At 40.7% G+C, this 14,419-nt stretch overlaps 1 protein-coding gene across 9 annotated transcripts in view; it reads left to right on the forward strand.

Annotated features, from left to right (window-relative positions):
- The window catches only part of CCDC88A (coiled-coil and HOOK domain protein 88A), a 119,475-nt gene that overhangs the window by 37,538 nt on the left and 67,518 nt on the right, over positions 1-14,419 (forward strand). For all 9 annotated transcript variants that reach the window (XM_020808510.3, XM_020808511.3, XM_072987232.2 and 6 more), the window contains exons 4-8: positions 99-168; positions 4,003-4,061; positions 4,770-4,853; positions 9,322-9,462; positions 12,555-12,724. In XM_020808510.3, the coding sequence (XP_020664169.3) occupies positions 99-168; positions 4,003-4,061; positions 4,770-4,853; positions 9,322-9,462; positions 12,555-12,724 (524 nt within the window). The remainder of the gene's footprint in view (positions 1-98; positions 169-4,002; positions 4,062-4,769; positions 4,854-9,321; positions 9,463-12,554; positions 12,725-14,419) is intronic.

Here is a 14,419-nt window from a genome sequence, read left to right on the forward strand (position 1 = left end):
ATTGGCTTATGTTAAAGCTATTTTTGGTTTTAAATGTCTATAGAATATACCAGTCATCTTTTCTTTGACACTTGGAATGTTTATACTTGTTTCCATAGGATACATTGCAGCAACTGATTATGATGCCTTTGCCAAATGTCTTAATAATTGGCAAAAATCCCTTTTCAGGTAAGTCTTGTATTAATATGTACTCCTGTAAGCTTCATTACAATGAGTTCTGAATGTTTAATAATGACTTTGTATTTTTTTCAAATGTTCTAATGGCTTCACATTCATTGTTGAGTTATAATGCGTACAACAACCCTGTAAAATAAATTGGTGTTATTCCCCAGATTGTGATGGGAGTTCTGAGACAGAGAAAGACAAGGTAGTTTGTCTGAGACTACTCATTGAGTTGAAGACAGAGGGAAGGTTCAACAGAAATTTGACAGGTGTAGGCCACTGTGCTAATATTTTGTGCTTCAAATAAGTTTTACCTCTTTCTTACGTTCCAAGAGGATTGAATCTGGACAGAAACTAACTGTTCAGAAAAGGTTGGATAAGAATATAGCCACATAACATCCTCTAGACTAAATAATACTCTCTAGAATGAATGACTACAGCATTTACTGCTGCCCTAGTTCCTGCTATATATAAATAGGCTTTTAATCTGTTCTACTCCACACTTGTAATTATCTATTGATTTACTGATTTGAGCTTTTAGTGCATACAAAATGAGGACAGCAAAAAGGGGGGAAGAATATATCAGGATTGCTAAAATATTTAGATTTTCAAAAATCCTTTAACTGAATCAGTAAAAAAGTAATGAGGATAAATGGCCAGTATTTGTAGTAGAGGAGGTGAAACTATTAGAAGTCTCAATGTTCTGCACCTAACAGTGTAAAAAAAAATCTAATCCCCTTTTTATGTTGTTTGATAGTAAAAATACGCTCATCTTAGCTGGGATTGTTAGCTAACTAATTGTTAAACTGCAAGTACAGTCAACCCTCGACTTACGAACATCCTTACACATGAATTTTTCGATTTACAAACGGCTCCGTTGGCAAAAATTGGCATTGACTTGTGAACAGAGCCTCGACCTACGAATGAGGTTGAGGCTCTGTTCGCAAGTCAGTGCCATTTTTTTGTGAATGGAGCTGTTTGTAAATGGCTCCCTGCAAAAAGGCATGCAGAAAGGGCTGGAAATTTCAATTTCCCGCCCTTTCTCTCTGCCTTTTTGGCTTCAGAGGTCTCAGACGGCTTCCTCCAATGTTGGGGGGAAAGCCCTTTGAGACCTCCGAAGGAGCCGATCGCAGTGGCGGGGACCCCCAGGGAGGTCTCCCAGGGCTTGCCTGCCACCATGGGAGACCTCCCTGGGGGGTCCCTGCCACCGCGATCCGCACCTTCGGAGGTCTCAAAGGGCTTTCTCCCCCGACATCGGAGGAAGCCGTTTGAGACCTCCGAAGCCAAAAAGGCAGGGAGAAAGGGCGGGAAATTTGAATTTCTAGCCCTTTCCCCCTGCCCTTTTGCCTTTTGAAGTGCTGGAATGGATTAATTCTGTTCCCATGCATTTCAGTGGGAAATGGTACTTCGACTTACGAACTTTTCGACGTATGAATGTCGTTCCAAATCAGATTAAGTTCGTAAATGGAGGTACCACTGTACTGTATCTTTCTCCTTTATTTAATGTTGGGTTTAATCTCACATTTAACTATTTAAACAACTTCAGTGCTCATATCCTGCCCCAGTGTGATCACAGCCAGTTCCTCCCTCTCACTGCATTTGATATAAAAAGATTTAAGGCAGTTTGAACCGGATGGGCAGATGTCAGGAGATGTGAGTTATGTTTTGGCACAAGACTAGCAGTCATTATGGTGATATGAAAATAGTTAAAGCCTAGTGGTTAATGAATTATGTGGCCCACTTCAACAAGAATTTGTTCAGATTTGAGGGAGGGCAAAAGATTTAGGAGCTTTATGTGATCTGGGGGCATCAAATGAAACCTGTGGTGTACCTCACTTCTCCAGATGACCAGCCAGATCAGGAGAATTATCGACAGAGGCATGAATATTCAAGCTGGAATTATTTATAATACTGTCTTCCAAGGTTCCCTGTAAGTTGGGCATGCATGCGTGCCTCTTCCCAGGACTTCCCCGCCTCCATCGGAAACCTCCTGGTCCAATCGTGGCAGCGGAAAAGGGTGGGAAATTTAAAATTGCTACCCCGCCGCTGCGATCGTCGGACTCCCAGGAGGTCTCCGATGGCAGCGTGAAAGCCTTGGGAGCTTCCCCACCGCCATTGGAGACCTCCTGGAGGTCCCTTTTCCTAATTGTTGGGACAAAAAAAACAGCCTCTTTGCCACCAATGGAATGGAGCGAAAAAAAGTCGGGAAATTTGAATTTCTCGCCCTTTTCCACTGCCTTTTTTTGTTTGTAGGTCGAGGCTCTGTTCACAAGTCGAAGTAGATTTTTGCAAATGGAGCCGTTCGTAAGTCGAATCATTCGTAGGTAGGGACATTTGTAAGTCAAGGTTCCACTGTAATCCGTTCTGGCCAAAGAAAAAAAAATCACACAAAAACATGAAAATAAACAGAGCAAGTCCCACGCTGGGACTGGGGAAAAAAACCCACCCAAAAGCAAACAAATCCAAAAATAAACATTGGAGCAAGTCACACACTGGGACTGCAAAAAAATCACACACACACACAAAATAACATAGAAATATCCTCCCCACCCAAACCCACCGTCCAAAACCCACCCAGAAGAACTTTTTTAAAAGGAAAAAGCAGCACCTTACCAGTCCGAAGCCTTTGCGGAGGCTTTCCAGGTTTCCAAAGCTGCCACGACTGCCGCACTGGGTGCCAGCATCCCGGGCTTCCAAAGGACTGGCACCCAGCCGCTTCTCCCTCCTCCTGCGCCTCTGCCACAGGCCCCATCCACGAGCCCTGCCCAGGGCCTTTGGTGGTGCTTACTCATGAGTAGACCCACCAATTGTGGCAGCGCTGGAAGCCCGGGAGGCTGGGGTGAAAGAGCTACAAAGAAGCAGCCTGTTCACCACCAACGGTTAACAAATTTAAATTTCCCACCCTTTCCCCCTGCCTTTTCCCATTCGTACCTTGAAGCTCCAGCCGCAAGTAGAGGCAAAATTTTGTGGCCAGAGCTGTTCATATCTTGAAATGTTTGTACCTAGGGACGTTCGTAAGTAGAGGTTCCACTGTATGTGGCAACCTACTTGTATCCCAAGCACTCTTTCATGAAGTTCCTAGACACTGAAATTCTGGCCTCTTCAGTGTTCTACACACCACCAGCAGAATATAGAGTTATAGTGCCAGCATCGGAGAAGGAGGTGCCTCATCCACATGGCCATGCAAGAGCAGCTCTATATGGCTCAGCATTGTATTGTAACATTATCCCATAGCTTCTCTCTTTCTTCCAGTAGAATAGATGATGTCTTGGTATACAGTATTAGTTGCAGGGAAACATAAGCAGCAGAGTGCTGCTACTTGTGGGTTTCCCATAAGCACCATGTGAGGCCCTGTATAACAGAGTGTGCAACTAGCATGTTTCCCCACAAATAAGATAGGGTTTTATATTAATTTTTTCTCCAAAAATGCACTAGGGCTTATTTTCAGGGTATGTTTTATTTTTTTTATGTACACAATCTACATTTATTCAAATACAGTTATGTCATCATCTTCTGGTTGCTGGAGGGCGAGGTTTCACTTAACTGGGGCTTATTTTTGGGGTAGGGCTTATTTTACAAGCATCCTGAAAATCATACTAGGGCTTATATTCAGGTTAGGTCTTATTTTAGGGGAAACAGGGTAGGTAGGCATCCCATATGATCTAGCACAGTGTTACAGCACAGTCTGTATACTACGTGGCTGTACTCATGTCATATAGTGTATCTGTTATCCAGTATAGACTAATAGTGCTAGCACAAGCAATTGTATACAGGAAGAGAATCTGTTTAATACTTACCTACAAATGCACATATAATATATTGTTTTAAAAATATTTTCAGAACAAGGCACTGAAGAAGTAAAAAAGTTGCTGCTTCTCTTGCTTGGCTGTGCAGTTCAGGTAAGTCTGCTTATTTACTGAATGGTTCGTTATATTCATACTCACCTGACTGAGCTTAGGTTGTGGAGAGTATATTGTGTCCTGCATGTTCCTGGTTCAGTGCAAAGTTAAAGTAATGTGTTGTTGTGATTAAGTACTTGATTTAATCACTGCTAACCTTTGTTAGAAGTTTGGTATTTTTTCTTGCACCTATTGTGTAAGGCCTGAAGAGCTTGCAGATGTGGCTTATGGGCCAGGCTTGGAGAGGCAGCTTAACCCCAAAATTTCATGTGGTGGTCCATTGCTCTGGCCACAAGCTGCCTGTATTAGTGCTCATTTACAGATTGCCATTTGGGAATTCACAGCCTTTAAATACAAGCTATTATTTAAAGTGATATGAATCCAAAGGAAAAAGCAGTAGGGATGAGTTTGAAACTGATCAATGAAAATAAAAATCCTACTTATCCCTTTGATGTATAGTAGAAGCAGTAAAACTGGCCTTACTATGACATTATTTCAGTCTTGTAAGGTGTAGAATTGGGTATAATGCCTAATGACTCTTGTCATTGATAAATCTAATGGTCAAGTGTGTCTAAAATAGCTCTCGTCATAAAGTCATTCGACAGAAGCAAAGGTACCTAGTGAATAACATATATCTATATAACTGTTGGCTTCTTTTTTGGCCTAATTTAAGCCAGCTGTAAATCTTTATTAATCTGCTTGTTTTAGTGTCAGAGGAAAGAAGAATTCATTGAAAGAATCCAGAGTTTAGATTTTGATGTGAGAGCAGCAGTTGCCGCCCACATACAAGAGGTATTATTTTGTTTAAAATAATTTGTGAATTTGTTCAGTAAAGCAATTCTTACATCCAAAGGGATTTGGAGGAAAGCAAGTATCTTGGTTATCTTTTATTCAGCAGAATGTAAATCATTACTTTAACATTTATACAGGCAGCATGTTAAAAAGAACATAGTGCAGTTAGAATTCATCTGAGGGCAGTCCCTACTTGTTGAAGCCATTGTAGACCTATTAGGATCGGCATTGTGGAAGCTCAGTGATCTAAATCGGGGGTCTCCGGACTTTTTACAGTGAGGGCTACATCGGATATTTTCAAAGTTTTTGAAGGCTGAAGGAAGAGGAAACGTGTGCACACAGCCTGCTACCCCCCAGTGCATGGATGCATGCACACCCGCCCACGCACACACAACACACGCATGCACGCACACCTGCCCACCACTTGAAGGCAACGGGCCAGACAGAATGGCAATGCAGGCCGGATATGGCCCATGGGCTGTAGTTTAGAGACCCCTGATCTAAATGGTCTCCTGAGCCTTTTCTGGAATTGTTATGCTAAAATGGTTACAGTTCTCATAGGCACCTCAATTGAATTTTAAATTCAAAGGTTACCTTGACTGTTGACACAACCTAAACGTTGACTCATAACTCCTGGAGCCAAGGTGACTCCATAGTTTTCTGAGGGTCATTAAGTAAATGGAACAGTAGCTGAAGTACAGGTAGGGGGAAACTTGGAACATTGTATTAAAGGCAAGTGGGAGTCTGTTTTGTCATGCTAATAAGAGAAAGGAAAGTTTATTTTCCTGCCATCACTTATCTGCTCAGTATTATCGAGATCTTCCTTTCCTATCTGAAACTTACACCAGTCTAATCAGCTAGATGTGATATATCACTTTGAAGCTCACTATAGCTGGTCTACAGATAAAATTGCTCTCACATCTCCTTCAAGTTGGAAACCTGTGCTTAGATCAGCTGCTATTCTTGCAAGCTGCTAAAGCTCTATTGTATTGACAAAATCTATTCCTAAAATCAGACACCAGAGTGTGACACTAATCCCTTCCCTGTAACCGCTAGGAAGAAAAGGAAATTTACTGGGAAGACAACATTCTTATTTCTTATCCTAGTGATTTTAATGGCAGGGTGCTCAGCAGGATGTAGAAGTGTAGTTTCATCTCTTCTTAGGATGTGCACACGGTGATAGCAAAAGTAAGATATCATAAATTTAAAGTATTCCAGGAAATACTGAAATATTTTAAAAACTACAGATATCTTAAGCTTTAATTGAAATTATTCACATTGTTCTGGAAGTGGAGTATTGGTAACTGTGTTTTAAAGATAAGCATTAGAATATTTGTTTAAAATGTTGCTTAAATCACTCACTTTTTCTTTATCATCAGATAGATGTAGAGGATAGACCTGTATTAGTTTGAGGAAATATTAGGCTTGGGCTTTGGTAGTGCTTGGGGAAAAGTGTTTCAAAGCTGGAGAGCAGCCAATATGTGTTCAAGGTGTATTTGTAATAATAGTGTAAGGGAAGGATAGTGAGAAAGGCATGATTTGGGAAAAGCCGGAGAGGTGCTGTGGGGGGTAAATGATTGCAGTGGACACAGTGTTCAGGAAATTGAAAGAAGAGCTCTACTAGAGCAAGTGGAAGTACTTTTAAATGAGTGGAATCCTTCGGATTCAGTGCAAGATTACCAGCTGAAGGGGTATCAGTGGGACAAGGATGGACACGTTCTGGATGGAGAAACTGATGAAGTAACACTTTTATCAACCTTAAAAAGCTAAAAATCTGCTATGGGAAGATAGTGACAAAATGGTACAGTATATGCAATGATAAAAAATTATAAGGAGTACCATAATTGGATTATTGCATAATAAAAATTGAATGATGCATTCTGCTATTCTTTGCTGATTATGACAGCTTCAAAGTAGTAGTTAAGGAATATTTCTTTCATAAAATTGAGAGTCAGCAAAATTTCTGTTTGCTGATTCTTAATAGAGCATTAGAGGAATAAACTGAGACAAATCCCAGGGGGTGAGCAACCAGGAGTTTGACGTGGGAGTAATATTAAGAAAAGGATCTAGTGGAGAAAGAGACAAAAGAAAATGGAGACCAAGGAGACTCAGGTAGAGAGTCATATACTAGTGGACTTTCCCAGCATACTTCAAGGCAGAGAAGACAAAGCAAAGAGTACTCGTAGAGAAACTGAAAAGAGTAAAAAAGTAAAAGTAATCATGGAAGGAATAGGCACTTCTGTGGTGTTGACCTGCAACGTGCGTGCAGTGTTTATCTTCATCCTGAGAAACAACATAATGTACACATGCAGCAACTCCAAACTGATTGTAGTGTTGGAAAAAAAAACAGAACTGGAGCAGCCAGTGACCACAGATAAGGCTACAAGAGAAAGTGAAAAGTACATACAGTGGTACCTTGCAAGACGATTACCCCGCAAAGCAACAAATCCGCATGATGAGGTTTTGCGATCACCATTGCACTTCGCAAAACAGTGTTTCCTATGGGCGATTTTCGCTGGACGATGTTTCGGTCTGTGCTTGCAATACAGTGTTTTTTTTTTCCCCCTGGGACCAATGCTTCACAGGACGACAATTTCTACAGCTGATCGGCGGCTCCGCAAAATGGCTTCCCTATGGGCGATTAAACGGATTTCAATGCATTCCAATGGGGAAACGCTTTTCGCAAGACAATGTTTTCACTAAACAGTGATTTCAGTGGAACGGATTAACATCGTCTTGCGGGGCGCCACTGTAAATAGAACTTGAGCAGCAGCGTCCAAGAGAGACACTGGAGGTAGAAGAACAGCAAGAGGAGGATGAATGCTAAGAAGAGGATAAACGTGGAGGAAGCACCTTGGAAAAGGGTCACATTTAGAAGCAAAAGAAGGCACTCTTCACCAGCAACACTGCAAAACTGCTTTCAGGTTCTTGAAGAGAAGTCTAATAGATAGAATGCAGAGGAAAACATACAAAAACCTTGTGGAAGGACATGAGTGAAACTTGGCCAAGGAAAGTCACACTCTACAAAAAGAAGATGAGAAGAGTAGTTGTTGTAGGAGATTCCCAACTGCATAGGATTGAAACTGAAATATTCTGAGAAGATCCATGAACCTGCTGGGTATACTGTGTCCCTGGAAGATGGATCAGGCACTTAGAAAAATTGCCATCACTCACAAAAACCCATGGATATACATCCCTTTCTTTTCATCCTTGTGGGGACAAGTGACACAGCCAAGAGGGAACTGTGAAGAAATCATACCATATTTTGAACCTTTGGGAAGGAGACTTAAGGACTTTGGGATAGTTTTCTCATCCATCTCCATATGCTGAAGACGACTCGAAAGGAAAAGGGAAATACTTAAGTGAATAACTGGCTATGGAGGTGGTACTGATGTGAGGGATTTGGATTTTGGGAGCATGGACTTCACTTCCTGGAAGATGGACTGCTGCTAAGTGATGTGTGGCACCTCACATGAATTTGAAAGAATGTGTTTGGCCTCAGCATGAAGAACTTCATCGGGGGGGGGCTTTAACTGGATTGGAATGGGGAGGGAGATGCAAACTCAGGGATAAAAACAAATGTAGGCTATTGCACAATAAGAGGAACAGGAGAAGCAGCTCTAATGGGGGCAATATAATAAGAATAAAAAGAGAGGTGGAGTTGCTTTATAGGTAAAAAATGCATATTCTTGCATAGGAAAATAAGAGGATTTGGATTAATATGGAAAAATAAAAGGAACACAGTAGTTGGAACCTGTTACAAATTGCCCAATTAAGGAGAAGATGAGGACAAACCCTTTGAAAAAACTAATTGCAAGAATTTCCAAAAGCAAGATCTATTAGTAATAGGATATTTTAAATATCCTGATATCTGTTGGGAGGCAAATTGTGCCAGACATGGCCCTTCCAAGAAATTCCTGGTTTACTGATAATTTTCTTCTTCAAAATTTGGAGTAAGAAACTAGAGGATTAGCTGTCCTTGACTTGAGATGGCTTGGTGGATGAAGTGGCAGTAAGGAGAACTCTATTTATTTATTTATTTTATTTTACTGTATTTTATTTTATTTATATCCCGCCCATCTGGTCTTCCGACCACTCTAGGGGAAGTGACCATGTTCTAAATGAGTTCTTGATTTCATAGAAAGCAAAATGGAAGAACATGTGTACACCGGATTTTAGGAAAACCAATTTTAATAAACTATGGACAATGATAAGTAAGATCCCATGGCAGAGAGAAAAGGGCCATAGTTCTGTTATGGGGAGCAAGAACCTTGTTTTTAAGCTGAATTGCACTTTTCAGATCACTGAATTGTTTACTCTAAAAAGGAAATCCCTGCCCTTCACCAAAACAGAATTGTGGGTAATAAAAATAGGTGGGCATGCATAAAGCTGGTGAACTGTGTGTGTCCCCCCCCCCTCCAGATTTAAATCGAACAGTTTCACTTCATTGAGATCTTATACTCTGTAGGTAACTCATAATCAGGAAAACGTGTTTGACCTCCAGTGGATGGATGACAGTGCTTTGTCCCAAGACTATATTGAACCTCTCCTTAAAAATATGGCATTGCATTTAAAAAGACTAATAGATGAACGAGATGAGCACTCTGAGGTATGAGTTTTGCCAGTTTTTCATTTTGTTCTTTCAGAATGTTTTTAATTATTAAGGAAATGGAATGGGTACTGTCACGCACACAAATATGAAAACTAAGGAATGCTTTACTAATATTGAGACTGGAACCTTTACCTTTTGTGACTTGAAGCTGTTTAGTAATTCTAAAATAATCTGAGATGGGGCAGGGTTGCTCTCTTCAGTGGCTTTCTTTTTTTTCTAACATTTCACAGTTTTTAGGCTTCTATATAAATCTTTATTTATAAAATATTGTATCTGTTTTTGCTCTCTCTCTCTCTCGCTCTCGCTCTCTCTCTCTCTCTCTCTCTCTCTCTCTCTCTCTTTGCTTCTTAATATTAAATGTTCTCTTTCTGTGCTGGCCCTTATGTTTCCATCTGTTACTTTTCTTCTCACTAACGGTTCCTCTCTATTCCCAGGAACTTGGAAACCTGGTGACTGTCATCTTTAGTTTTAAGATGTTTTAAAACCTGTATTTCACTCATGTCTGTTTGAGGATATTCTGGCATTTGTTTTCTCATTAGATTTCTCCAGATGTATGAACCTTTACTGTTATGTCTGTTCTCTTTCCCTTATTGTTTGTTTCATATTGTAGTGTCAATGAAGTTGGCAGGACAGCCTTATTTTCTTGTGTCTGTCTCTGTATTTAAAGCCTAGTGCATTCTAGGTCCTTTATAAATATTACAGGAAAGATAGCTGGGTGGAGTGAGTGAGTGAGTGAGTAAGCAAGTGAGTACTCCATTTTAATCAGAAGAGACCTTATAAACAAGGGAAGTACTTTGATCAACTTCCACAAACTGTTCTTCTCACAGGTCAAAACACAGATTCTGACCATGCCCTATATAATAAATAAATAAATAAACATATCAGCATGATGCCTTCAGAGTCAGTATCATCCCATCTACTGTTAATAAGCCGTTCCCACCTCTGTTTTGGCCAGTTAGTGTGCCTTTCTCAAGATCTGGTGCAACATCATCAGTGATGCCTATATGCCTTAAAACATCAAGACTGCTGTAAGTTTCATTATACTCTCTCTTGTAGGCAGGTTCTGATATACTTGACCTTCAGCGTGTTTCCTAGAAGAAGCCTCTGTGCTGTCAGAAAAAAATGCTATAGGGTGACTGTCTCTCAAAAAAACACAGAGCTCTTTTTCCAGCATTTTCATGATACTGGAAATACAAATGTGAGGGATGCTGTTCTATCTGCAGTGTAAATAAATGAATTGTTGCATAAAACCCAGAGCTTTGAATGCTTGCTTTGACTGCATCACTCCTGCTCTGGCAGGGAATGGTTATTTCCACATCACAGTTTACCCAGCTTGCTGCTGTTATCTCCATTTTGTGTCCTCAGCTAATTGCTTCAGTTTAAAATGCTTTCTGTTGACCTGGTTACTGCCAGTGTAGGACACTAGTTGTCATCTCATTGCTTATGATAGTAGTGATTGTTCTCTCATACAGTATGTTAACAATTGTCACACACTCTCAGTCCTGTTTTCTGACTAATGTAAACCTCACCCATATCCTACTGAAGGATTTAGAACATTGTGTCAATGAGGAAAAGTCTCAGATCTTTTTTTTCATGGTGAGTAATCAGTTCTTAGGGACTCACATAGACTCTTGGCCTTGACACAAGATTTTTGCCTTGAGGGGGGTCTGTGATCTTGGCAATGTTGGTTCATAATATGTTTAAGGCCCCCTTTTCTAGTGTCAGGATTTGGTGGATTATCTCAACTTGTTCATGGAATTGCAAACAAAAATGGGAAGTGTTGAACTGAGACTTCATGATTGCTTTGAAATGATAGGATTACCCTCACATGATTGTCTGCCACCCTGCAACACTACATGTCATTTATTTTTGTAGCAGAGCAGGAGTGGGCTACTGATTGTGAAGGGACACTTTCCTTCACAACTGGTTGGAAGGAACCTTTTCTTTCTCTTACCTCCTTTCTGTCTGCTGTCGAGGATGGTAGTAAAGATAAAGGAGGAGGATTAAAGTGCTGTTCTTACAACAGCGAAGACTGAGACAGCGAGTTCACAACCTTGCTACTTCTGCCTTGTGAAACTTGTTCACAACTTGTTCTTGAGATCTCAGTACTGTTTGCTTAGCATTGTGGAGCATCTGTCTGAGGTGAGCTTCCTCCTCAAAATCTGGACATCTTACAGGCCTCTATGAAACAATCTACAATCAAGACAATTTTACGCTATGAAATGGACTGAATTTTTCAAATCTTTTCAGGGTGCATTTTTCAGATTTGCTTAAACTACAGGAATGTAACTCATTCTCTTGTTATGATGCTTCAAGGGCTTTTTAAAAATTACTGCAGCAAGTCTTATCTTCAATCAAAGCATATGTAGCAGCTATTATGACATATCAGCCTACTGAACTCCCAGGGTGTTCATTATTTTTTCACCCTTATTAATACAGCTTTGTCAGTGATTTGTCTGATAGGTATTTCTTAGTGAGCATTTGCCAGGAAGCAACATGTTCTCAAATGTTCACATTCATGTCTCATAACAGAGTAGATGTAGCAATGAGATTGTAAAGCTTATTAGGTCAGGCGGGTTTTTTTTGTCTTGGGTTCTACCTTGACATTGTCTTTGTTCTTTTCCCACTTGTTATACTCCAGTTTTGGACTTCTTGTAACCTATGTGGTCAGTGATCGGGAATGTTGGGAGCTATGGTCAAAAACATGTGTAGGACTCTGGGTTTGGAAAAGTAGTGTACCCATCATGGTTTAATACGCCTAGTCATTAACCAAGCATTTGTCGGATCATATGGGCAGAGCCATATATTCCTGCTTTAGAAATGTTTTGTGACTGTTTGAATGCCCCACTTATTATCATTTTAAAAATAGTTACTTGTTTTGGACATTTGACTTGAATAGGAGAATTAAGTATATCTCTTGGTGAAGTCAGTGATACATAAAACTGTCGAGTTGGGGCTGAATTGTACGTCAGATGCAATCATTACTCTTGCTTAACTCATTGAGATAGTACATTTGGTCTTATGCAAAGACTGTTATATTCCTGCTTATACACACCTGTTTGAAAACCATTTTTCTTTTTATAACTTAGACTATTGTAGAACTTTCTGAAGAACGGGACTCTCTTCATTTTCTACCTCATGCGTCAGCAGCACAATCGCCTTGTGGGTCACCAGGCATGAAACGCACTGAAAGCAGGCAACACTTGTCAGTGGAGCTAGCAGATGCCAAAGCAAAAATCAGAAGGCTTAGGCAAGAGCTGTAAGTACACAGTGTTACAAAATACTTAAAAATGCTCTTATTCCAAGTTTGATCCAAGGCTATAACAAACTTGGACAAACGTTATGAAGTTTTATCGGAGGTAGACTCCTGCTGTACTCACTATAAGGAATAAAAAAGCAGGAGATGATGCTTATTTTATTTTATTTTATTTTATCTTTTAAAATAAGATATCACTTCATGTTGAGTCACATTGGTACTGCTTTAACTTCAGTGAAGCCTCAGTTAAAGATTCACACTATGACTCAGGCTAAAATCCTGTTGCTTAGCATAAGCCAAATTGTAATTTGATCCATTCCCTAACTAAGCCTCCCCTGTTGTGCTTATTCACTTTTACATGCATACCCTGACTTGTTGTTGTTTAGTTGTGTCCGACTGTTCGTGACCAGAGCACGCGGGGCCCTCCTGTCTTACTCTGACAGATACCCTGTCTTACTTTCACTTTATTTCCAAATACAACTCTTTATGTTGTACTAGAAGTCAGTCTCAGATGTTTCTTAGACATTGTTAGTAGTTTATGAGGTGGTATTAAAGACTGTTCTAGTCCAAATGTAATAATCTTCAATCTATATATCCCAGTGGCTAAGTGAGCTTAGATTTTTGAGTTAGAAACTCCAGGCTGAACAATGGTTTTCTGGTTTGGATATGACTACCAACTGTCTTAAATTAATATAATCTCTACAGCAACATCAGGAAGAGGAGGGCTTGTGTTAAGCAAATGACTTTTCCTTGAGTTAATAAATATTTTGAGATTAGAGATGGGAGTATTCTTATATGAATACAAATATCCCTCCACAGGTGGAAATAGCGAGGGTCCACCCCCATGGGGCCAGACTATCCACTCACCATTTCACCACAAATGCACACTCGACAGAGCCTTCCTATCATGTCATTGTCTGCAATGGGTTAGTCATCTGCGTTCTGGCAGAGAGGCTTGTCATCCCGCCTCCTGCCAGGAGTGGCTAACCCATTGCAGACAACTGCGAAATAGGAAGGCTCTATCGAGCGCGCGTCTCCGGAGGTATGGTGAATGGACAGTCCGTCCCCATTGTTGGCAGGGTTTGTTGTTGTTGTTTAGTTGTTAAGTCGTGTCCGACTCTTCGTGACCCCATGGACCAGAGCACACCAGGCCCTCCTGTCTTCCACTGCCTCCCAGAGTTTGGTCACATTCATGTTGGTAGCTTCGATGACACTGCCCAACCATCTTGTCCTCTGTCGTCCCCTTCTCCTCTTGCCCTCGCACTTTCCCAACATCAGGGGCTTTTCCAGGGAGTCTTCTCATGAAATGGCCAAAGTATTGGAGCCTCAGCTTTAGGATCTATTCCTTCCAGTGAGCACTCAGGGTTGATTTCCTTCAGATTGGATAGATTTGATCTCCTTGCAGTACAGAGGACTCTCAAGAGTCTCCTCCAGCACCACAATTCAAAAGCATCAATTTTGGGGCGGTCAGCCTTCTTTATGGTCCAGCTCTCACTTCCATACATCGTTACTGGAAATACCATAGCTTTGACTATGCGGACCTTTGTTGGCAAGGTGATGTCTCTGCTTTTTAAGATGCTGTCTAGGTTTGTCATCGCTTTCCTCCCAAGAAGCAGGCGTCTTTTAATTTCGTGGCTGCTGTCTCCATCTGCAGTGATTATGGAGCCCAAGAAAGTAAAATCTGTCACTGCCTCCATA

The sequence above is a fragment of the Pogona vitticeps genome, chromosome 1 (genome assembly GCF_051106095.1).
Source record: "Pogona vitticeps strain Pit_001003342236 chromosome 1, PviZW2.1, whole genome shotgun sequence".
Taxonomy (NCBI): domain Eukaryota; kingdom Metazoa; phylum Chordata; class Lepidosauria; order Squamata; family Agamidae; genus Pogona; species Pogona vitticeps.